Source organism: Lutra lutra, chromosome 4, assembly GCF_902655055.1.
Source record: "Lutra lutra chromosome 4, mLutLut1.2, whole genome shotgun sequence".
NCBI classification, from domain to species: Eukaryota; Metazoa; Chordata; class Mammalia; order Carnivora; family Mustelidae; genus Lutra; species Lutra lutra.
Genome location: NC_062281.1, coordinates 40,931,380 through 40,955,638, shown reverse-complemented (window position 1 = coordinate 40,955,638; position 24,259 = coordinate 40,931,380). Strand labels below are relative to the sequence as shown.

The following is a 24,259-nucleotide window of genomic DNA, read 5'->3' as shown; positions in this document are numbered from 1 at the left end:
CTGACTGAGCCACCCAGGTATCTCTCCCTTAAGATTTTTTTAAATGCTACCTCCATTTCATTATAGCAACTGGCACTCAGGCAGAAGTGTGATTTTAACTATACCGCTGCATCATTAGGGTGTAGTTACAATTGTATCACGCTATCACTGCAGTGAAATTTAGAAACCTCTTTGGCTGTGAGATTTCTGTTCAACAGGTGACCTTCAGGTGTACTTGTCCAGCCTCTGGGGGCTTTCTTGAACCGTTTCTTCCCCTTGCACCCTGCCCTCCCCAAACCACCCAAGCCATTTCTGTACCCCCAGTGCGTGGCTCACGGGAGCCTCTCAGTAACTATATGTGGGATCAAGACCGCCCAGAAGAAAATTAATAGAATCAGCCCTCCCTTTTCCATTTGTTGTCTGCAAGAGGAACACCATTCAGCACTTCTTTAAGATATTTTGAGGAGAGTAGAGAACTACAGACCAATATCCTTGATGAACACAGATGCAAAAATTCTCGCCAAAATACTAGCCAATAGGATTCAACAGTACATTAAAAGGATTATTCACCACGACCAAGTGGGATTTATTCCAGGGCTGCAAGGTTGGTTCAACATCCGCAAATCAATCAATGTGATACAACACATTAATAAAAGAAAGAACAAGAACCATATGATACTCTCCATAGATGCTGAAAAAGCATTTGACAAAGTACAGCATCCCTTCCTGATCAAAACTCTTCAAAGTGTAGGGATAGACGGCACATACCTCGATATTATCAAAGCCATCTATGAAAAACCCACGGCAAATATCATTCTCAATGGAGAAAAACTGAAAGCTTTTCCGCTAAGGTCAGGAACACGGCAGGGATGTCCGTTATCACCACTGCTATTCAACATAGTACTAGAAGTCCTAGCCTCAGCAATCAGACAACAAAAGGAAATTAAAGGCATCCAAATCGGCAAAGAAGAAGTCAAACTATCACTCTTCGCAGATGATATGATACTCTATGTGGAAAACCCAAAAGACTCCACTCCAAAACTGCTAGAACTTGTACAGGAATTCAGTAAAGTGTCAGGATATAAAATCAATGCACAGAAATCAGTTGCATTTCTCTACACCAACAACAAGACAGAAGAAAGAGAAATTAAGGAGTCCATCCCATTTACAATTGCACCCAAAACTATAAGATACCTAGGAATAAACCTAACCAAAGAGACTAAGAATCTATACTCAGAAAACTATAAAGTACTCATGAAAGAAATTGAGGAAGACACAAAGAAATGGAAAAATGTCCCATGCTCCTGGATTGGAAGAATAAATATTGTGAAAATGTCTATGCTACCTAAAGCAATCTACACATTGAATGCAATTCCTATCAAAGTACCATCCATTTTTTTCAAAGAAATGGAACAAATAATCCTAAAATTTATATGGAACCAGAAAAGACCTCGAATAGCCAAAGGAATATTGAAAAAGAAAGCCAAAGTTGGTGGCATCACAATTCCGGACTTCAAGCTCTATTACAAAGCTGTCATCATCAAGACAGCATGGTACTGGCACAAAAACAGACACATAGATCAATGGAACAGAATAGAGAGCCCAGAAATGGACCCTCAACTCTATGGTCAACTCATCTTCGACAAAGCAGGAAAGAATGTCCAATGGAAAAAAGACAGCCTCTTCAATAAATGGTGTTGGGAAAATTGGACAACCACATGCAGAAAAATGAAATTGGATCATTTCCTTACACCACACACGAAAATAGACTCAAAATGGATGAAGGATCTCAATGTGAGAAAGGAATCCATCAAAATCCTCGAGGAGAACACAGGCAGCAACCTCTTCGACGTCAGCCGCAGCAACATCTTCCTAGGAACATCACCAAAGGCAAGGGAAGCAAGGGCAAAAATGAACTATTGGGATTTTATCAAGATCAAAAGCTTCTGCACAGCAAAGGAAACAGTGAACAAAACCAAAAGACAACTGACAGAATGGGAGAAGATATTTGCAAATGACATATCAGATAAAGGGCTAGTGTCCAAAATCTATAAAGAACTTAGCAAACTCAACACCCAAAGAACAAAGAATCCAATCAAGAAATGGGCAGAGGACATGAACAGACATTTCTGCAAAGAAGACATCCAGATGGCCAACAGACACATGAAAAAGTGCTCCATATCACTCGGCATCAGGGAAATACAAATCAAAACCACCATGAGATATCACCTCACACCAGTCAGAATGGCTAAAATTAACAAGTCAGGAAATGACAGATGCTGGCGAGGATGCGGAGAAAGGGGAACCCTCCTACACTGTTGGTGGGAATGCAAGCTGGTGCAACCACTCTGGAAAACAGCATGGAGGTTCCTCAAAATGTTGAAAATAGAACTACCCTATGACCCTGCAATTGCACTGCTGGGTATTTACCCTAAAGATACAAACGTAGTGATCCGAAGGGGCACGTGCACCCGAATGTTTATAGCAGCAATGTCTACAATAGCCAAACTATGGAAAGAACCTAGATGTCCATCTACAGACGAATGGATAAAGAAGATGTGGTATATATACACAATGGAATACTATGCAGCCATCAAAAGAAATGAAATCTTGCCATTTGCGACGACGTGGATGGAACTAGAGGGTATCATGCTTAGCGAAATAAGTCAATCGGAGAAAGACAACTATCATATGATCTCCCTGATATGAGGGAGAGGAGATGCAACATGGGGGGTTGAGAGGGTAGGAGAAGAGTAAATGAAACAAGATGGGATTGGGAGGGAGACAAACCATAAGTGACTCTTAATCTCACAAAACAAACTGAGGGTTGATGGGGGGAGGGGGTTGGGAGAGGGGGGTGGGGTTATGGATATTGGGGAGGGTATGTGCTATGGTGAGTGCTGTGAAGTGTGTAAACCTGGCGATTCGCAGACCTGTACCCCTGGGGATAAAAATATATGTTTATAAAGCTGTAAAAAAAAAAAAGAAAAGAAAAAAGAAAGGATGAATACCCAAGTTTTGTAGCAACATGGACGGGACTGGAAGAGATTATGCTGAGTGAAATAAGTCAAGCAGAGAGAGTCAATTATCATATGGTTTCACTTATTTGTGGAGCATAACAAATAGCATGGAGGACAAGGGGAGTTAGAGAGGAGAAGGGAATTGAGGGAAATTGGAAGGGGAGGTGAACCATGAGAGACTATGGACTCTGAAAATCAATCTGAGGATTTTGAAGGGGTGGGGGGTGGGAGGTTGGGGGCACCAGGTGGTGGGTATTGTAGAGGGCATGGATTGCATGGAGCACTGGGTGTGGTGCAAAAATAATGAATACTGTTATGCTAAAAAAAAAAAAAGATATTTTGAGGAGAGTGAAATACTAGTATGTCTTAATTTTCCTGATAACATCCTTCAGTTAGTCCTTTGGCCTCATTTGACTTCTCTGAGCTAAGATAGTGTTAGTCTCATCTCCGTGAGGTTTGAAGGTGATCCAGAAGATTGCTGTCCCCCAAATTTGAAACAAAATGCCTGTCCTTCCCTCATCCTATCTCCCACTCCACTACTTTTTCTTAAAAAAAATTCTTTCTTAGGTTTGAAATTTGCTTAAAGATCATTTTACCCACCTTTTCTAGGTTTTTCCTAGAGGAGTTTAAACTTGCAAATAGTAATAATCATTGTTAATCACACCTCATCAAAGCTAAAAAAAACCAGTGACAATCAAGGGAAGAAGCAGACGAAAAGGGCACAGACCTGTAGCTTTTGGAAGTTCTGTCCCTTGAACTTAGTTATTCATGGGAATCATGATAGGCTGCCGGCGAGTCAAGCTATGATCTTATTTGCTTTTTAAATTTTTTTTTATTCTTATTTTTTGTGTGTGATCTTACGTTCTAATTTCTGAGGCAGTTTTTGAAGTGCTAGCTCTTGTCATGGCAAAGCCATTTGATTTCTGTTTCCTTTGAAATCAAACTCACTCTTAATATCTGATTGAAAATTAACGTGTCCTAGATGGAGGGACTGATAAAGTAAACCGAGCCGTGTTTAAGCATGGTCCGGGAAGAAAACCCAGCCCGGGACAAACCAGCACTGGTTCTGCATGGCCGCCTGGAGAAGCCCTTCCCTGTGCCTCCCACGTGATCAAGAAGAGCCGTTCTTGCACGCAGCTCTTCTCAAGTATGAAATAAAGCCTAGAAAAGCTGCAGACCCTGAGACAGAGTGCCCCTGACTTCTGGACCTGAACATGGGGCAGAGGAGGACAAGGCGCCCTGCCCTGGGCTGCCTGCTGAGAAAGTAGTCTGCTGGGAAGCGGGATCTGTTAACATGAATGTTCGGGAAAGGCTGGGCAATGGGAACATGCCCAGGCAGATGAGTGCTGTGGGAAGCACAGCTCCAAACGTGACCTGACTGGGGCAGTCAAGTGTGGGTGATATGGTGAGCATCAGTGTCAGGGTTTATGACAGAGAAAAACACACCGGCCGCCTCCCTCCATTTTGTTTTAAAAGAGTTTATTTATTTTTTAGACAGGGATCACAAGTAGGCAGAGAGGCAGGCAGGGGAGGGGTGGGAAGCAGGCTCCCTGCTGAGCAGAGAGCCTGATGTGGGGCTCCATCCCAGGAGCCTGGGACCATGACCCAAGCTGAAGGCAGAGGCTTTAACCCACTGAGCCACCCAGGCGCCCCCCTCCATTTGTTTTAAAAAGCAAAATGATACAAGTAATATTTTTAGCCGTATTCCCTTCTTTGATGGTAAAGTTGGTAATCTTAGTGAGTAATGCTGCTAGCATGTACTCCTTGAAATACTGCACCAAAACATTTAGAGTGCCTTTTCAGGAAGAAGCGGGCAGATGTGATGACTGAAATAAAGCCTGGATTGGGTTTTGCAGGTAGCTGCTGAAAGTCTCACCTTACATTTCAGGGCCTTATCTATACCTTTTGTAACAAAAGGCACCAAGGCTTCCCAGCTACCTGGTTCAGGGTAGAGCAGCTCAGTCTCTGAAACATACTATGTCAGATTGCTGAAGCCTTTCTTAGATCCATCCAGTACATTTCAATTTGCAAAGCTAAAGGACATTATAATTTTTTTTTTAAGATTTTATTTATTTGAGAGGGGGAGAAAGAGTGCACAAGTAGGGGGAGGGATAGAAGGAGAGGGAGGAGCAGGCTCCTCGCTGAGTAGGGAGCCGGAGGCAGGAATCAACCCAAGACTCTAAGACCATGACCTGAACTGAAATCCAAGATCAGATGCTTAACCGACTGAGCCACTGAGGCGCCCCAAAGGACATTTTAAAAAACTTGTATTCATGGAACACTACATCGAAAACTAATGAGGTACTGTATGTTGGCTAACTGAACATAAAAAGAAAAAAAAACGGTATTTTTTCAGAACTATTGTGATGTAATGTTATGAAGTATAAGTGGGAAATGTGGAGAAAAGAGAAGATTCAATTAGGGAGAAGTCAAGATAAGACTTAGAACCAACAACAGACTGCACTGTAGTAAGAGGAAAATTCTCCACCCAAGTCTGGAACCACACACGCCTGTCGCAGGTATCACAGACGGACGAAGGGAAATACCCCGAGGCTGAAGCAGCCCCACAGCAGGTCAGGGAAGAGCCTCAAGGCCCCGTCAACCCCAGATTCCTCAGCCACCCTATCCTCTTATTTACACTGGACACGCTGCACAGGGTCGGAAGAGAGGGCTGAGTTCTGTTTTCCGAAGGCTGCTCTTCAGGTCATCGTGGGCTAAAGACGACCTTGGAGGCCCTTCTGTTAGTTGATATGAGGGACCTTACATCAGTTCCCCGTCCTGCCCCTTGTCTTTCCTGACCTTGCTTACCAGTTCCACATGGCAGCACCTCTAAACACCACTCACTAGCTTGCTTCTCTCCCCTTGTTCTCCTGGCCCTGAGACAGTCCTGGTTAAGTCCTCAAGGTCTCCCCACCAACCACCCCCACTCTGTCCTTTTGAGTTGGCCCAGGCATGACTGAATGGATCAGAAAGCACGAAGTCTTCTCAGACCAGAGGTGGGGTCCTATGGGCCGTGTGACTTTGCAAAGTACTTGTACCTCAGTGTCCTGAGCGGTAAAAGGGATGCAATGATACCCTCTCACCGCCAGTCTGTCACAACAACGAGGAGATAGTGGGGGTGGGGAGGTGTCTCCCCCCCATCTGCCTCGTGCTAAGTGCCCAGCAAAGTACTATTATAATAGTGATTCCTCTTTTTTTTTTTTTTTAAAGATTTTATTTATTTATTTGACAGAGAGAGATCACAAGCAGATGGAGAGGCAGGCAGAGAAAGAGAGAGAGGGAAGCAGGCTCCCTGCTGAGCAGAGAGCCCGATGCGGGCCTCGATCCCAGGACCCTGAGATCATGACCTGAGCCGAAGGCAGCAGCTTAACCCACTGAGCCACCCAGGCGCCCAATAGTGATTCCTCTTGAGAAGACCTTGACTTATGGGATTCTGAGTGTTGATTGGGCATGGAATTGTGGTGCAAGCCAAAGAATCATACTGTTTTCGAGTTTCACCTCGTGAGAGGAAGCCTAGAGAAAGCTGGGGTCCCGTGTTCTGTCTAGGAGGTGAATGCGGGGGTTTGGATGACGTGACACTTGCACACCGGGCAGCTACCGTAACACAGAAGCCACTCGTGGTAACAAACGGTGGTGACGAGAGCATTGGGAAGAGGAAATTAAAAGACATTTTTAGCCATCCGTTTTCCAGTGACTTGAAGAGAGTTAGCCGTGTTGTTACCTGGAAGGGGACCCTGGTTTCTGTACCTCACTGTGCCTTTCTGAGAAAAAAAGCATCCGGTTAGAGAGAAAACATGGATTCCTTGCTGCGTGAGCCTGCACTACCAGAACGTAGAAGTGGAACAGATTGGGAGATGCTTTATTTAAATCCCTCAATCTGAGCCCTCACTCCTTGCCATTTTACAACTCAGACACCATATAAATTTGGACAAAGCAGACCGCACGAACCACACTCACTCAGGGCTCAAGAACTGACTAGATTAGATGGCAGGGGATACTTGTAACTGATTTCCCTACTGTGAACCTGATCCATCAAAAGAAAGCAGTTAAAATATGTTTCAAAGTCGTCTTTTTAAGATGAGGTAGGTGATTGAGGATGGGTGTAGAATAAAAATTACAATGGAATGTTTCCTGCAGACAGGATTCCAGGTTGCCAACACTGGATGCTGATTGCTGATTAAAAAGACTTGCAGGGTGTTGGCTGGAGGACTGGAAAGTGGGCGGGGTGGGGGGGGTTGGTTAGGAGGCTGGGTCCCAGGCTAAGCTTCTAGGAACTGGCAGGTCACCCAGAACTGGTCTGTTGAGGGAACCCCAGTGAGCACTGGCTGTAGTCTGTCCCACTGTCCCCTCTGCAGGGAACTGCCCCGATCACCAGTGCCACCTCCCTGCTACTGTCCGTGCTGGTCCAGGCAGAGGGAGAGGGGGAATTGGAGGAGAGCTCTGCATACTTAGGTCTGTGTCGGCAGCTTCCAAGATCAAGTCTGGCACAGGCTAAGCCCCAGTTGGGAAGGGGGCTGGGCAGCCAGCTCCGGCATCTCCCCAGGAGACATGGGATCCTGATGTTGGAGATCCTCCAGGAGTATGTAGGTAGGCTGTTGTCCCACAGGGGTGGGTGGCCCCAAATAGGTCAAGTGCCCACGAGAGCAGTGTGTAGTATTCAGAAACTGTAATTTTTCCCTTGATGGTTTATCAGTTTAGTAGATGGAGGCCTGGCTTGCTTGCTTCCTTCTCCTTTTGTTTTGTTTTGTTTTGTTTTTAAAGAGATACACAAGGAGAGAAAGTATTGATGGGTCACTTGTAGTCAGAGTGAGTTTTGTCCTGTGAAGCCTGTGTTTTCATGGTATGGAAGCTGCATCTGGGCATCTGGTCGGGGTTGCCGTGTCAGAGGTATTTTGTTACCATGGTTCATGATCAAAAGCCACTGCGCTAGCACGTTCCAGTGCTCAAAGGATTTATTTTCAATTTCCTACCTCGCCTCACAAGTTCTCAAAGCAGTGTTTCTCCTGTTTAATTTCCAGAGCTTCTACCCTGCCGTCTCTCAGTCTCTCTGTCCGCCCCCCCACACACACACACAGTGGCTGGGCTGGGAGATTTCACTCGTTAAACTTGTTAAACTTAGGTATGTTTTAAGAACTCTTCACAGGCTGGCCTGGTAAGCTGCTCACTGTTGTAATATCGTTTCCCTGGGAAACAAGGGTCTGAATCCTAAAGACAAAGCTTAGAAAACAAAGGTCTGTTGTGGAGACTGGTACCTGTTACAGTTGTGGTGACAGTTGCTATAGTTTGAATAAAATATTTCAACCTAGACTTGATCTCAAAATATTTACGTGGAAAAAAATTTTGACAGTAGAGAGCCTTTTTTTTTTTAATCTCTGTAGAGATCAGCAATTTGCTTTTAGTTTTACTTTGAAACCAGTTTTTTTCTAACTGTACGTTTTCTCTCTGCAGGCCCATTTACTCGACCTCATCCGGCCTTATGGAGAATGGTTTTTGGTGAGTTACCCATTAGTAGATTTAGAAATAGATTCTATTTAAAATCCCCTTTCTGTACATCATTATAGCTGTTTTACAGTAAAACTTAATAACCTTTTACTTTTCGGTGTTCCTAATACAAATTTTTATGAAAATTCTTTGATGCAAAGCAGAGATACAGGTGATAACTTTAGATTCTCATGCCTGTGAGCTGTTCCAACTCTATTCACCCCCTGCCTGTGCTGTTGTCTCTTAACATGCACCGGGTCTGACATGAGGGCACATGGCTTGTCCTTCTTGATGTATCTTGATGTTGCTCTTCACGGGGCCTGTGAGCATGTTTGCCGTGGCAGCATCCAGAACTGACTGAAAACCTAGCTTCTCCTGAATTGTGGATGGGAAAGATCCTGGAAAGGGTGAAGCCTTTAGACAGAGAGCCCTGATTTTTCAACAAGGGTTAGCAATAAGCATATCCATGTATATTGGGTATCTTGTTTTTACGTGATTTTGAGTCCACATATTGTCAAATCCCCTGCATGGACTTAAAACGCATCTTTCAAGTGTTGGCTCTTGGCTTTGTTTTGCCTAAATAAGACATTAAGTCCATTATTTTAGGTTCAGAAAATGTAATGTTACCAGAAGGACCCTAAAAATGGGTATTTTGCTCAAGGTCACCTGTTTTTTTTTTCAACTTTCAGAGATCATAGGTGAGTCCCTTTGAATGAGCTGACTTCCTTCCTTTAGCAGGTGTTCACTGAGCGCCCATGTGTGGAGGGCTGTGCCCCCAGGCTGCAGGGGAGGGCCAGACAGACAGGAGGCTCCCCTGGGAGAGAGGACACCTATCGCAAACACACTATTAAACAAATCAATAATCAAAAATATCCCATGCCGTCGAGTGTTCGAAAGTTAAGTAAAGCCATATGGGGTGATGTTGATCAAGTGACTGCTTTCACGTGCACAGGCAAAGAAGGATGCTTCCTGGAAATGTGCGTGCAAAGTAGGGTCTGGCAAGGATTGAGTTCCCCAGAAGCCAAGCAAAGGGAAAGGCTACTAAAGTTGTCCCTAGCCAAAAAGAGCGTGGTATGTTGCAGGCCCATGTGGTGGAGCAGAGCAGGCCCTAGGGGAGTAGTGAGAGAGAGGCCAGAGTCGGGCAGGGACAGAGCCCCACTGGGCTTGCAGGCCAGTAAAGAGCGCAGACAGGAAGGGTGGTGGGAAGTCCCGGGAGGATTTTTCGCAGAAAAGTGGCATGATTCATTTCCTTTTTTTTTTTTTTTAAGATTTTATTTATTTTTATATTTGACACAGAGAGAGAGATCACAGGTAGGCAGAGGTAGGCAGAGAAAGAGGGGGAAGCAGGCTCCCTGCTGAGCAGAGAGAACCTAATGTGGGGCTGATCCCAGGACCCTGGGCCCATGACCGAAGCCAAAGGCAGAGGCTTAACCCTCTGAGCCACCCAGGTGCCCCTTGTTTCCATTTTTAAATAGATTGTCCTGGTTGCATCATACTTACGTCTCATGGACTTAATGTTGCTGCTTGAAATTATGAGTTATTTTCAGCTGGTTGGCTACATTTGAGTTTTTCCTATTTCAAATGATCCATTATTGGTCATTAGCAGCTGATTTCTTACTTGAGATCTCTTGGGGATCATGGAGCCCTTTGAGGATCTGATGAGAACTAACTCTTTCTCAGTGCACATGCACGTGCATGCACACATTTGTGCATATTATGTCTGGAGTTTCATGGACTTTGAAGCTCAGCCATGAAATCCGGAAGCCTGCTCCACACAGATGGTTTCTTTCTGTCTTAAAATAATTATTTTGAAAGGATTATAATAAAAAGTTGTAGCGGGGCACATGTGAGATGAAAATGTATAAAAGCAGCTGATAATAAACATGAGGAGGTCCTTAGACTAACAAAACATGTGGCCCTGTGGCCTTAGGGTGCTCAACCAGGTCCGCCCTGCAGTGCACAAGACCCCTGAGCTCCCAAGGACTGGGAGGGGCCCTTTTGGATAGGCTGGCGCTGTCAGTATTCCAGAGGATTTCATTCCAGCCGTGGACGTTGTCTCCTCTGGAACAGCTTGTGGGAGATTAGCACTGAGCCAAGTTCCCACAGAGTGGTGTGATCCAAGGTCATTTGTACCACAGTGTCTAGGTGACCTGCACCAGTGTTTTAATTCTAGCAGGTTCGAGAGAAAGAGTAGTGGTAGTCACCAGTGGTTGGTTTCCAAACCTTTCCAAAAGGCTTTTGCTGTTTTAAAAACAGACGATTGTTTTTTTGTTTTGTTTTGTTTTGTTTTCAGACAATTGACTTTATTTTTAAACGGCGTGGGATGATTTTTAGGACGCCAGATATGATGCGATGCAATGGAAATATAATGCCCACAGGGCTGACGTGGAATCTGAGATGTGGATGTGTGGCCCTGGGCCACCTCTGGCCCCTTCACACCTGTCTCTGCTGAATGTTGCCAGTCCTTCGAGACTCCATTTGAGCCTCGTTTTCTCAGACATATTACTGGCCCTCTCAGTGTGAATTAGGACTGTGTATCAGACTCCCTCATCGAAGGAAGCGACAGACATTGTAGTATCCATGTCTGACTTGAGCCTAACGTGTGTTGTGCGTCTGACCCCCAGATCTCTCCTAAATGTGAGAATGTTTCTGTTTCCCTCAGGACTCAGTGTGCTCTACTTCCTGTTCCTGGTGTTCCTCCTCTTCCTGAACTTCGATCAGGTTAAATCCCTGATGTACTGGCTGGATCCAAATCTTCGATATGCCACAAGGGAAGCCGACGTCATGGTATGGACTTGTCCATGGTCTCTTAGAGAAATCGGTAGACTCGTGGATATGAGACAGTCAGCTTCACTAACGTGAAGTTCTAAATTGTTACTTCCGCATATTTCCCATGTAGATAATATAAAAGCCAGGTCTCTGGGAAGGTGAGGTGTGTGGTTTCCATGAGTGATAGAGTCTGGGGAAATGATATCCCCTCTTGAAGCAAAGGGGGATAGTGGGAAGAGGGTGACCGGTTGTCAGCCAGCCTTGGGTGTGAATTCTGCCTCTGTCACTTGTTAGCTGTATGACCTTGGGCAATGTGCTTGTTTGGGGAGTTTTATTGTGAGCGAAACAGAGTAACCTTATCTCCAAGGCCTAGATTGGTGCCTTGCACACAGCAGGTCCTCAGTGATGGGAGTGGCTGCCCTCTAGCAGTGTGCCCCTCAACACCTCTGCTCCCCACTCGGGCCTCGAAGTCATGATCCTTTACTATAAAGGGACCAATGTGAATGACCCAGGCCACTTCATTCATTATTTTTTTAACCCACAAAAATAATTTTATTCTTGGGTAAAACTACTCTGTACTTCAGTTTTAAGGAAGATACTATTTTATACTCTAATGCTGTTTCTTCCCTTTTTAATTTTATTTTTCTTAAATAATACCTGACATTTGGTACAGACTGAAGGAAAAACCTAGTAATGCTCAGAAAAGGAGAACAAGCATCTGGGCCACAGGCAGGAACTTCCATAAGAAAGGGTAGAAAGGGGTGCCTGGGTGGTTCAGTTGGTTAAGCATCTGCCTTCGGCTCAGGTCATAATCCCAGGGTCCTGGGATCGAGCCACATGTTGCGCTCCCTGCTCGGTGGGGAGTCTGATTCTCCCTCTCTCTCTCTCTCAGCCTTTCCCCCCCCCCCCCCCCCGCTCATGTTCTGTCTGTCTCTCTCTCTCTTTCTCTCTCTCAAAATAAATGAATAAAATTAAAAAAAAAAAAGAAACAATACAGAGGGACCTAATAAAAGGTCCAAGAAGTGATTGTTCTACTGGATTTGAGATTGGTCAGCTCCTTCTTCATTGGTGTTTCAACACTTTAACTTTTATAAAGGACATGCTACAGGCAGAAATAATGCCAAAGATTATTCAAAAGTCTCAGTAAGAAAATTCTGGAGGTTTCCTACTTTAGGGAACAGAGTGACATGGGGTGACTTGGAGCATCTACTCATGACAGCGACAGTGAGAGGTGTGGTGAAGGTGGTGGCAGTTACCGACTGTGAGTTGGCTGTTCTTCCAGGCACTTACATATATTCTGTATAAGGCTCACACGTGCGTGCCAGGCATTAATATCCCCTATTTTGTCAAGGAGGAAATGGGAATTAAAAATGGATGAGTATCTCATTCAAAGCACAAAGCTGGTGAGATCCCTCTGACTTCAGGACCTCTCCTTTTCCTCTGGATGATGCCTGAAGTACACAGTTATAATAATGACAGTGCTTTGACACTCAAAGAAGCCTTGTGAAACAGAGATCGAGAGGAAGGTATTCTAGGTATGATATTTTCCCCCACCATTTTCTTGGGTTTTTGAGCAACAGGGATTATATCACCAAGCAACCCGACCTGCAAAATGAATAGGACTTGGTATTTGGTTAAGTGGTGGGCAAGCGAGGGAGATTATGGGACTGCCAGGATCAGCCCTGTGACCGCTTGGAAGGTGGGCAAAATTTGTCTTTACCGGCTGTTCACTTGTGTGCGCACACCTTCCCCGCCTTGCCCCTCTGGCTCCGGGATGCCCTCATTTAATGCCCTTTTCCCCTTGCTGCCCAGAGTTGTGCCCACATCCGGCTCCCTAGCAGCATTTAACTGCGGTGTCCTGCATCCCTCCCATGACCAGGACCTCGAGGTCTTCCTGGTGTGACCATTGGCAAATGGCAAATCTGTGCATTAATGATTATAATGCTGAGTTGTAGTTGGCTCTTGGTGACTTTCGAAGGGCCTTTGCGTGTCTTGAAACCCAAAATACTCTCACGGAGAGTTAGAAGGGCCTCCAAGTTCGTCTTTAGCCCACGATGACCTGAAGAGCAGCCTTCGGAAAAACAGAGCTCAGCCCTCTCTTCTGACCCTGTGCAGCGTGTCCAGTGTAAAGGAGAGGATAGGGTGGCCGGGGATTATGGGGTTGATGGGGCCTTGCGGCTCTTCCCTGACCTGCTGTGGGGCTGCTTCAGCCTCGGGGTCTGTGATGCCTGCGACAGGCGTGTGTGGTTCCAGACTCAGGAGGAGAATTTTCCTCATAGTACAGTGCAGTTTGTTGTTGGTTCTAAGTCTTGTCTTGATTTCTCCCTGCTGGATCCTTTCCTCTTTTCTCCACTTTTCCCACTTACACATTGTAATATCCTATCATAACGTTTCTGAAAAAAAAAAAAAAATGCAGTTTTTAAAAACGCCCTTTCAGCTTTACAGACAGAAATGTACTGGATGGATCTGAGAAAGGCTTCAGAAACCTGATGGTGGCAGGTTTTGGAAGAGAGAGAGGAATACCAAATTCCTCTTCTGCTCCCTTAGGAGACATCATTTCTAGAATTTAAAAATATTAATACTTTACAAGAATACTTTCAGCTGCCTGATAATAGGTGGCTGTTTTCTAAATCTTACTCCATCCTGTCAGATTAGTTTTGGGAAGAAAGAATGTCAAATGTAGAGGTCCCTAGAAATGTTATATTGTCATATGATAATTGCTTTCGTAATAAATACCAAAATATAAGGTTGTTGACCTAAAATTTCTTTAAAATGTCCTATTAAAGACAAAAAGGTATTAGAAACAAAACCAAAAGTCTTAAAAGCGTTGTCATCTTTATTATTTATTTATTTTTAAAAGGTTTTATTTGTTTGAGAGAGAGAGAGAGAGAGATCACAAGCAGGGGGAGCAGCAGGCAGAGGGAGAAGTGCAGGAAGCCAGATGAGCAGGGAGCTCAATCCCAGAACCCTGGGATCATGACCTGAGCTGAAGGCAGACGCTCAACCAACTGAGCCACCCAGGTGCCCAGCTTTGTCATTTTTAAATATTGAAATTGTGTAGCATGTGATAACATTTGGAGATGGGAGGTTTATTCTGTTTCCTTCTAATTTCTGAAATTGGATCCTTCAGCTTTTCCTCTTTTCTGACCTAAATATTTAAGGCTTTAGGTTTTCCTCTGAGTTCTACTTAGCTTCATCGCATCATTCTGATACATAGTATTTTCACTGCCATTTAATACTGAATATATTTTACATTTCTGTTCTAGTTCCTTCTCTACATGATATTTAGGTGTGTCTTTAAATGTATAAACCTATTGGGATTCTACTTAATTCTTTATTAATTGGGATTCTATTTACGTTCTTATCACTGGCTTTAAGATAGCTGTGCTATAGTCAGGTGACCTGGGCTGTGTGATTCCACTTCTTTAAGATGGGCTATAAGCCTTTGTGGAATTATTTTGCTTCCCATTTTAATCAAACTTCTGTAATTCAGAGCAAAGCAATTCTGATTCATAAACTTTAATATTTGTCCATTTTTCCTAAAGGGTGTTCCACTATTAAAGTTTTCAGGGGATGGGGGGCAGGACCAGTATTAGTTGTCAAAGTCATATCAGTTCTTTTCATTTATTGTCAGGATCCTGGACAGGAAGTTGATTGTGAGAGTATCCATTCATTATTTGCGTTTTTATTTTGAACAGGAGTATGCTGTCAACTGCCACGTTATCACCTGGGAGAGAATTATCAGCCATTTTGATATATTTGCGTTTGGACATTTCTGGGGCTGGGCCATGAAGGCCTTGTTGATCCGTAGTTATGGTCTCTGCTGGACAATCAGTATTACCTGGGAGCTAACCGAGGTAAGAAGGGGCTGTGACCAGATGGTTTACCTGTAGGAGGAAGGCGGTCTGTCCATTAACAGGCATTTCATCGATTCTCTGCCTCTTGGTACAAACTGTGTTTAAACAATCCCCTAGGAATACTTTATACCTTTGGTGGGGGGCAGGGCACAAATTCCTCGTTAACTTAAAATGTGTCTCTTGCCTCACAAGTCTTAAAGAGAAACAAATGAAATGAAGCAAAAAGAATGAAGTAAAAACCCCAGTGAGACAAATACAAGGTACTGAGGAGATCTACTTAGAAATAAATAGGTAGGTTACCCACCAGCTAGTTTCCAGTTTGAGATAAATAGAATTTCGGTGTTTGGGAATTACAGGAGCCTCCAGGATATTTTGTAGCTGAAAAACAGGTTCCTAATATAGCTCTGATATCTCAGTAGTCAGGTTTGTCTCATTTAATGAATAAGAGGGAGTCTTTTTTTTTTTTTTTTAAGATTTTATTTATTTATTTGACAGAGGGAACACAGGCGGGAGAGCAGCAGACACAGGGTGGAGAAGCAGATTTCCTGCTGAGCAGGGAACCCGATGTGGGGCTGGATCCCAGGACCCTGGGACCATAACCTGAGCCAAAGGCAGATGCTTAACTCACTGAGCCACCCAGGTGCTCCTGAAAGAGACATAGTCTTAAAAAACTATTAGGAAAATGAAATTTAAGGGACTTATTCATTTATCATTCAGTTACGATTTTATTCTTAGTTGATCACTCGTGGGGAGTAAAATTTGGCCATGTGTACAGTATCTTTCTTGATGCCAGCTGTTGTCTTGACCCTAATTTAGGGAAGGATGCCAGTCACATCAGGCTTCTGTTAATGTGCTTTTTATAGCCCCAGAGGCTAGACATCTGAGTTCTCGGTATTGGCAGGATTGGTGTCCTTTGAGGGCTGTGAAGGAGAATCTGGTGCAGGCCTCTCGGCTTCTAATGGCTTGCTGGCCATCTTCGGCATTTCTTGGCTTGTACACGCACCACCGTGATCTCTGCCTTCACCTCCAAGTGGGGCTTTCCCTGTGTGCATTCATGTGGTGTTCTTTTTGCAAGGATACCAGTCACACTGGATTAGAAGCCCCCCCATTCTAGGATGACCTCATCTTTACTAATGACCTCTGCAGCAACTCTCTTTCCAAATTGAATTCATGTCATGAAGAATGAGGTTAGGGGCTCAACATACGGGTTTTGAGGGGACACAATTCAACCCACAGTAGTACCCAGCCCTCTATATGCGTTATCCTAAATCATCACCATAAACTGAAAAGGTGGTGTCTATACCCAGTAGACAGACGAAGGAACTAGAGCCTTGCTTCATGAGGTGAGCCAGGATCGGACTTCAGCTGTACTTGATTCCAAGTGCGCAGCCCACGTTCCTGCTCTCCCACCACGTTCCCCTCGGAATTCCAGGCATCTTCCTGACCTTACCGCCGTGGGACCCTGGGCCAGGCCCTGGGCCGTTCTTGACCTGACTCCTTCTCCTCCCTCACACTACAGATGGCCCCATGCCTTCCTTCCCTGCTCCTCAGCATCCTCTCCGCTCTCGTAAGCAGAGCTGCTCCGTCTAAGTCTTTCACACCACTGCTCTACGTGTCTCTAACCTCCTGTCCTCTCTCGGATGAACCACTCACCTCCTCCCTTCATTGTCTCCTCCCAAAGCGGTCTTTTTCACCTCTCAATCTGGTTATGTCCTTCTCCGACTGAAAACCCTTTAGTAGTTGTCCAAAATCCAAACTTCTGGACCAGCCTGTAAGGCCCGATATTAACCTGTCACGGCCCACCTCCCCTAGCTGCTTAAGACCCTCCCCATGCTGCTGTCTGTGTGGCAGCCATCTTTGCTTTCTTCGTGTCAAAGATTCCGTGTCTTTTCCTACCCCAGAGCGCATGTGCAGGTTCTTCCCTCCTTTCCCAGCTCCCTGTGCTGGCTATGCTCCAAGTCTGTACACCTAGAAATGGAGCGCCTGGCCCTTCTCCTTTGAAACACTCATCGTATTTTAGATGCTTATAGTGTCTCTTTGCTGCCAGGTGTTAGGCCTCAAGAGGGCAGGGCCCATGTCTGCATAGTCCCAGGTAAATGTGTCTCACAAGTGGTAGTTGCTTCCCAGATTCCTAGTGAGCGAATGAATGAATTGAGCCCTCTCCAGCTCCTCCTGCTCAGGTCTGGACAGACGAGGGGACCAGAGCCCAGCACCTTGCTTTATTAGGTGAGTCCTGATTGGGTTCCAGATGTGCTCCGCTCTGGATGGGCAGTCCTCGTTCCTTCTGTTTTCCCGTGTCCCCCTGCCTGATCTCCAGTCTTTCCTCTGGATAGCCACCTCACCCCCAGGATCTGGCACTTTCTAGGAAAGCTCTTGAGGATGAAGCCTGTCCTCCACATCCTGGTCCCCTGCGTAGTCTCATGTCAGCAAATATGTGTCATCGACTTCTGTTGACGTGTCTCTCTTTCCTGTTGAAAGGGACAGTTAGTGCTGCCTCTCGTGGCTGGAAACCTGGGATCACACGTCAGAGGCTGTGCCTGGCTCGCCTCAGGGAGGGACATAGCCCGCTGCCTTTGCACGCAGCAGCTGCGCTCTGTCTCCTCACCGGCCAGTACGCTAAGCAGGCAGACTCTTCAGATACTTGCAGTGTTTACAGTCTCTGAAATGCTTCCATGAACAGTTTTACTTCATAGTATTGATCATATTCCCTGAGAGGTTTGTAATTATGGGGTTACCTCTTTCCAGAAATGCCCAGGTGCTGTCTTTGTCATCTCAGACCTTCTTAAAATGGGCCTTCACGCAGCAGGGTGGGCTGCTCTGGACATGGCTGACACACTCTTTGTTTTGGACAAAACTATTTCCATAGGTGGTTTCTCCCCCCTTCTCCCCCATCCTGGTGTTCCCCCTTTCTGGAATGTCCTCAGTCTTCATCTCCTTCTCTTGAAACCAGTCATTCCTGTCCTTAACATTCTCAGTCCAGTACGTCGTGCTCCGGGTGCCATCCGTCAGGAGGAATCTCCCTATTGTCTCCACCATGCTCCATTATGTCGCTACGGAAACATTTGCTACAGCCCACCTTATTTTGTGGTTCTGGATAAGTGTCCCACTCCTGCCCTTGAGAGCAAGAATCTTGACTTCACTTTGCTTCCCCACTTGGCACATCAGAAGCACTTAATAAGGTCATGATTGTGAATCAGTTATCAAAATGTTTCCCATTAAGCTTTTGGTTTCCTAAAAGATGTCATCAAAACCTGAACTTTCTACTTTTGCAGTTTCCTTGCTGTTTTACCTAAATATTTATGGGATATTACTAAAATGTGCAGCTTGAACTCTCAAGCTGCTAATTTTGAGGATTATGCCGCGCTCTGTTGGCAGGTACAAAGACTTTTCTCCTTCTCTCTTTCTAGATCCTTGTCTCGTCCTTAGCCAAGGTCATTCATCAGTAGTATTTTTTCTGGAGCAATTACGTTTCTTTAAAGCCCTATGTTAAAAAAAACAAAAACAAAAACTGTTTGGTTCTTGATATTCATAGAGCGTCCACAGCATAAAACACAAACCTGATCATGGACCTTGTTTTTATTTATTCTGTTCATACACTAGGAAAACCTGACTCGTCAACAACCTCCCTGACAGAATATGTTACTCCTAGGAAATCTGTCGTTCTGCAGTTTTGTTTTTAAAACTGTGGCCTCTTATGTTTCTCAGCTGTTCTTCATGCACCTGCTGCCCAATTTCGCCGAGTGCTGGTGGGATCAGGTCATCCTGGACATCCTGCTCTGCAACGGCGGCGGCATCTGGCTGGGCATGGTCGTCTGCCGCTTCCTAGAGATGAGGACCTACCACTGGGCCAGCTTCAAGTGAGTGGCCTTCTTTCTGGGCGTGAGTCACAGGGTTTCACAATGCGTCCTTCACCACGTGACAAGCACGCAACTTCAGTGTGGTCTTGGATGATAAGAAATTAATGACGCATTAGTAATTGAAACTCACGAGTGATTATAGACCTCATTTCAGGCATTCATCCAGAAAATGCGGAATCATTTATGATCTTCTCACATCCATTTTATTTTTATGCTTGTGCCTCAGCATTTACCTGCATTCACCCTGCCGTCACTGGGTCAGTTAGTCCCCCATTCCCTGGTTACCCATTCCGAGCGATCTTTTTGAGAACGTCAGATTCATCCTGTCTTTCCTCTGTGATGTCTTCTCATGGTCTTTAGGACGAAATGCACCAGGGGAGCTGGGCAGGTCTCCTTCTTTTCTTCACACCCTCTGGGGCACCCAAGGTTCTGAGCCCAAGCATGTGTGCCTCTGGACTTGGGTTTGGCCCTTGTCCTCATGTGCCAGGGTCACGGGCCCTCTCCTTGCCTGCCTCAGCTCCCTCAATACCTCTCCAGGTGGTTGTCTCTGACTCTGATTCACGTTGCACATCTCTCCTCTGTGCCTGGCCCACCTCCGTCATTGTTCGTCCTACCCCTCTGAACTCGCTCCTCAGTTTGACAGCCACAGGAACTGTGCCGCTGACAAGGAGGGAGAGAACCTCAGTAGTGGTCCTGAAAGTGGTTGTTTTTATTGTGTTTACACCTTCATTTATTTATCCAACAGAACATGAACATTTTCCCACATCATTAGTCTCCTAAACCATGATTTTAAGGGCTTCTTCATATCCCAACCTATGAATAAATCATGAGGTATTTAACCTGTTCCCTTCTGTGGTCATTTAGTTGTTTCAAAGTTTTCAGTTTCATGAAGAAAGCTAGAGCAGACATTCTTAAACATACATCTGTGTGTACATTTTTTATTTTTTTCTTGTAAATAAATTTATTTACACCCTTTTATATTCTCACCCGTGTTCACTAATGTATGTATGTGTCCATTTCCGTGTTCCTTTGAATTTTACCTTTAATCCTTTCTGAATGTTATCACACATAGAAATGTGTGATACTGAATTTCTTGGGTACTGACTTGATAACACACTTTTTAATATAGTTAAGACCGTGTGTAACAGAGCAAAAACCATAGCTGTGCCAGATGTTGGTGTAAGCAAGCTTTCTAAGCAGTAGCTCATTTGAGCCTGACCTCAATCCTAGGGATTGGCACTACTTTTCTCTTCCTTCTAGGGTTGGCAACAGTGAGAACTAGGTTTACTATTTTGCCCAAGGACACACGGGTCGTCAGCCGCTGAGTCCGAATTTACAAGGGGCTCTTACTGCCATTCACTTCCCCCTTTTCGTATATTTATGCTTCCGATTCAACGTGAGAGTCATTTTGTCGGTTGACCAAAACACAAGCCCAACTCATAAGGGGAAATCCCACTAGTGTATTTTTTATGTTACATCAAATATGTAAATGAATATAAAGTTGAATTAACCTGTTTACAGACAATCCTGACTTACAGCGATGGTTTGACTTCATGATTTTTTGACTTTGCAATAGTATGAAAGTGATACGCATTCAGTAGAAATCATACTTTGAGTTTTGAATTTGGATCTTTTCCCAGGCTAGGGATGCACATAGGACCCTGTCCTACGATGCCGGGCAGTGGCCACGTATTTCCCAGCCAGCCACATGATCAAGAGTGTAAATGACCGGTATAGTCACAACCCTCCGCCCCCAGACAGCCCTGGTTTTTCACTTTCAGTGCAGTATTCCGTAAGTTACATGAGATACTCAATGCTTCGTTATCAAAGAGGCTTTGTGTTAGAAGATTTTGCCCAACCCCCATAGACAACTGTAAGTGTTCAGAGCAAGTTTAAGGTGGGTTGAACTAAACTATGATGTTTGGTGAGGTATACTAAATGCATTGTCATCGTATGATATTTGCAACTTATGTCGGGACTATCAGGACGGGATCCCATCATAAATTGAGGAAGATCTGTGTTAAACATTCCAATACTTAATCCCACTGTGTCACTTTCTTTATTCCCAGATTCCTCTTCTTCTTTCCATATAATTGGCTATTTTTTTTTTAAATACAGTTCCTTCATAGTTTTTGTTTATTTTTGGATAATCTCTAATTTTTTGTTGTTGTTGCTCTTGTGCCTCAAATCTTTTTGCTGTGAGATTTTCTTTCTTGCTTTCTTTTTTTTTTTTTTTTTTTAGATTTTATTTATTTATTTGTCAGAGAGATGGGGGGCACAAGTAGGGGGAGCATCAGGCAGAGGGAGAAGCAGGCTCCCCACTGAGCAGGGAGCCCGATGCAGGGCTTAGTCCCAGGACCCTGAGGTCACGACCTGAGCTGAAGGCAGATGCTTAACCAACTGAGCCACTTAGGTGTCCCGAGACCTTCTCAATACATGCTTGTTGATGGGTTAGATGAATGAATGAGGGAACAAACCCTCCCCTTTTCCCCCATAAGAATAAAAGGCCTGACCTGTTCTGTCATGGGAGTATGACATTTTTAACTGAGTGATTTCTAGGATTAAAACTAAGGAAGGTTAAAAATCACTGTGTGTCATCCCCAAGTGTTCACTTATCTTAGATGAAGAAACAGCGTGGGCGACCTCAAAGTCTGGAGCATGTTCGCTCCTTGACTAAAATGCCCTGACTTGGGAGATGCACAGCGGGTGGGAGCATATCCTTGCCAGCGCCCTCATTCTCCCTGGCTTGGGTCCAGGTGGTTGTCACTGATGTCTCAGGCTCTTTTGTCACCCATTCACAAGGGAAGGCCTCGCCTGTCTCTGCAGTGACCTGACCTCTGCCCTGTGCCTGTCATCACTGAAATGCCCCGTCGAGCTTACAGCTCTCCACACGTCATATGGATAGAGAGATCCTTGCGGGAAAGACAGTTCGACTAGAAAGGATTCTTTTTGTTCTGAGCATGTGTGTAAAATTGTCAGTGCAGGTTTTGTTTTTTGGGGTTTTTTTTCTTGTCTTTTTGGTTTTTCTTCTTCCCCTTCTTTATCTCTCCAGATTTTCACTGGGGCCATTCTCTTCCTTACAGAGACATCCACACCACCACCGGGAAAATTAAAAGAGCTGTGCTCCAGTTCACTCCTGCTAGCTGGACCTACGTTCGATGGTTTGACCCCAAGTCGTCTTTTCAGAGAGTGGCTGGAATATACCTTTTCATGATCATCTGGCAGGTATTTTTCGGATGTTCAGAATTCGGCGGGGGTGGGAAGGGAAGGGGGTAATGGGAATGAAAGCAAAATAAGAACCGCCTAGGAATTTAGAGTCAATGCTAGTTGACACTGCTTAGCAGCTGGCTGGTTCGGAAGATAGAAGATTCTGCAGCTGACATATAAAATAATTAAACAGAACAGTGTTATCACGCCTAAGGTCTTACTTCCTGGGGAAGACATTTTCAAGTATCTTTCTTTGAATTGCAAATTAGAAACAGCTTAAAATTCCCGAAAGAAGCTTTTGGTCAGCATCTGTCACCTGGGGAGTTAGGCATTGGATAGCTTTTCAGAGCGATCATTTTTCAGGACCAGAGGAACAAATGCAAAGGCTTTTTCTTATGTTTTAGGTTTAATGTTTAATTTTTAGAGTCATGCCTCAGCTGTTACCACTCTCCGTGATTTGTAGAGAGCTGAGAAAAGAAGCCCTCCAACATGTGTGGGGCGCTGGCGCTCTTTGGGGACCTGGGTCCTCCAGGAGGGTGCCGTCGGTGGAGGGAAGGTCTCCTTCCATGCAGCCCACTACGTGACTGCAGTGATTCAGACAGCTGAGGGTCTTGGAAAAGGATGACCAAACATTTCTGTCTTCTAGAGATAGCCTCTTGTGTTGATCCGCCCGTCCCTGGGTTAATTATTTTACAACTTCGGGAGACTAGCTTTTGCCTGAAGAGTCTTTTGGAAGACTCTGTATTTTGAACACATGCATGGAATACGCCCCGCATAAGAAAAAATAAGCTTGTGTAACCTTTAAGACCACGGTCCTGGTCCACACGTGGAAAATACTAATGTTCATCTCAGTAAATGGACTTTCTCGAGAAACAGAAGTGTATGTGAATGTTTAAAATCGTCACCATAGTTTGGGGAATCCGTATGTGTAAAAATGGGAGTTTAAATGGATGGGGATTAAGTTTATCTCATGAGAGTAATATCTAAGACGGTATAGGTTTTCCTTTAATACAAGAACTGAGGAGGAGCTTTGATTTGTCCGGGAGAGATAGCAAGCTGTGCTTCTAGAAGGGCCGCCTCCACGGAGCCCAGGTCTCCCATGAGCATAAACACCGAGCTGTGGCCAGCTTTCCACGTGTGGTGTTAACTAGTGGACCGTTTTTTAAATTTTATACCCTTGAAATCAGTGCTATGGGAAAAGACACAACGTCTTACGTCACTGAAATGAACCTGGTGATCCGTGGGTTTTCCAAGCGGTGACCCTCCCTGATCTCCTCTCCTTGCTTGGTCTGGACCGGAAATGCAGGAGGCGGGCTCAGCAGGGAACACATTCCCATGCTGCCTCATGTGATGAGCTGCCCTGGGATGCTAACCTCAGGGAAGAGGACCACGGCCCGTAGATGAAACCTTGAACCAGTTCCTCACACCCACCTTTAAGAGCTGCCTTTGGCCAAGGCACATGCTAGATGCATTCCCAGTCACGTCTCATTCTCAAGTTTCTTTTGGCGATTAAATAGCTTACTTTGCTGCAGTCCTACATCTCTTAGACCCGGCCTGGTTTCTGTAAGACTGCGTAAGTGTTCCATGGCAAATACTTGTCTTCATGATTACTGCTGTTCTCAAGGCATCTCTCTCCTGACTCTTCCAACACATCACTCGCATGACCCAAGTGACAGCCACGTCCCAGGAAACGACAGATAGCCGATGCCACCATGTACCCCTTCCCCGACCCCAGTACCTCTCCCGTAAACCCCGGTTGGTTGGTGTCAATATTGTACTGGCTGTTACTTAGTTTAAAAGTAGCAACTATTCCACTAGTGACTTGGAAGACCCCCTGTATTTTCTGAAAATGCTTTGAGCATACTAATTATTTTTTTTTAGAACATCTGTCATGAGAAATATATTATTATGACTAAGCATACAGTATCGGGTTGACTAATGCTTCCTTCTTTTTCAGCTAACTGAGTTGAATACCTTCTTCTTGAAACATATCTTTGTGTTCCAAGCCAGTCATCCATTAAGTTGGTGTAGAATTCTCTTTATTGGTGGCATCACGGCTCCCACAGTGAGGTAATTCTATACAAGCGTG

The 24,259-nt window shown here is 44.8% G+C and overlaps 1 protein-coding gene across 1 annotated transcript in view; it reads left to right on the top strand.

Moving 5' to 3' along the window:
• Window positions 1–24,259, top strand: part of PTDSS1 (phosphatidylserine synthase 1) — a 64,680-nt gene that overhangs the window by 18,590 nt on the left and 21,831 nt on the right. Inside the window, exons 3-8 of the mRNA XM_047724470.1 lie at window positions 8,448–8,492; window positions 11,143–11,267; window positions 14,948–15,106; window positions 18,812–18,963; window positions 22,047–22,188; window positions 24,128–24,240. Coding sequence (XP_047580426.1) covers window positions 8,448–8,492; window positions 11,143–11,267; window positions 14,948–15,106; window positions 18,812–18,963; window positions 22,047–22,188; window positions 24,128–24,240 — 736 coding nt within the window. The remainder of the gene's footprint in view (window positions 1–8,447; window positions 8,493–11,142; window positions 11,268–14,947; window positions 15,107–18,811; window positions 18,964–22,046; window positions 22,189–24,127; window positions 24,241–24,259) is intronic.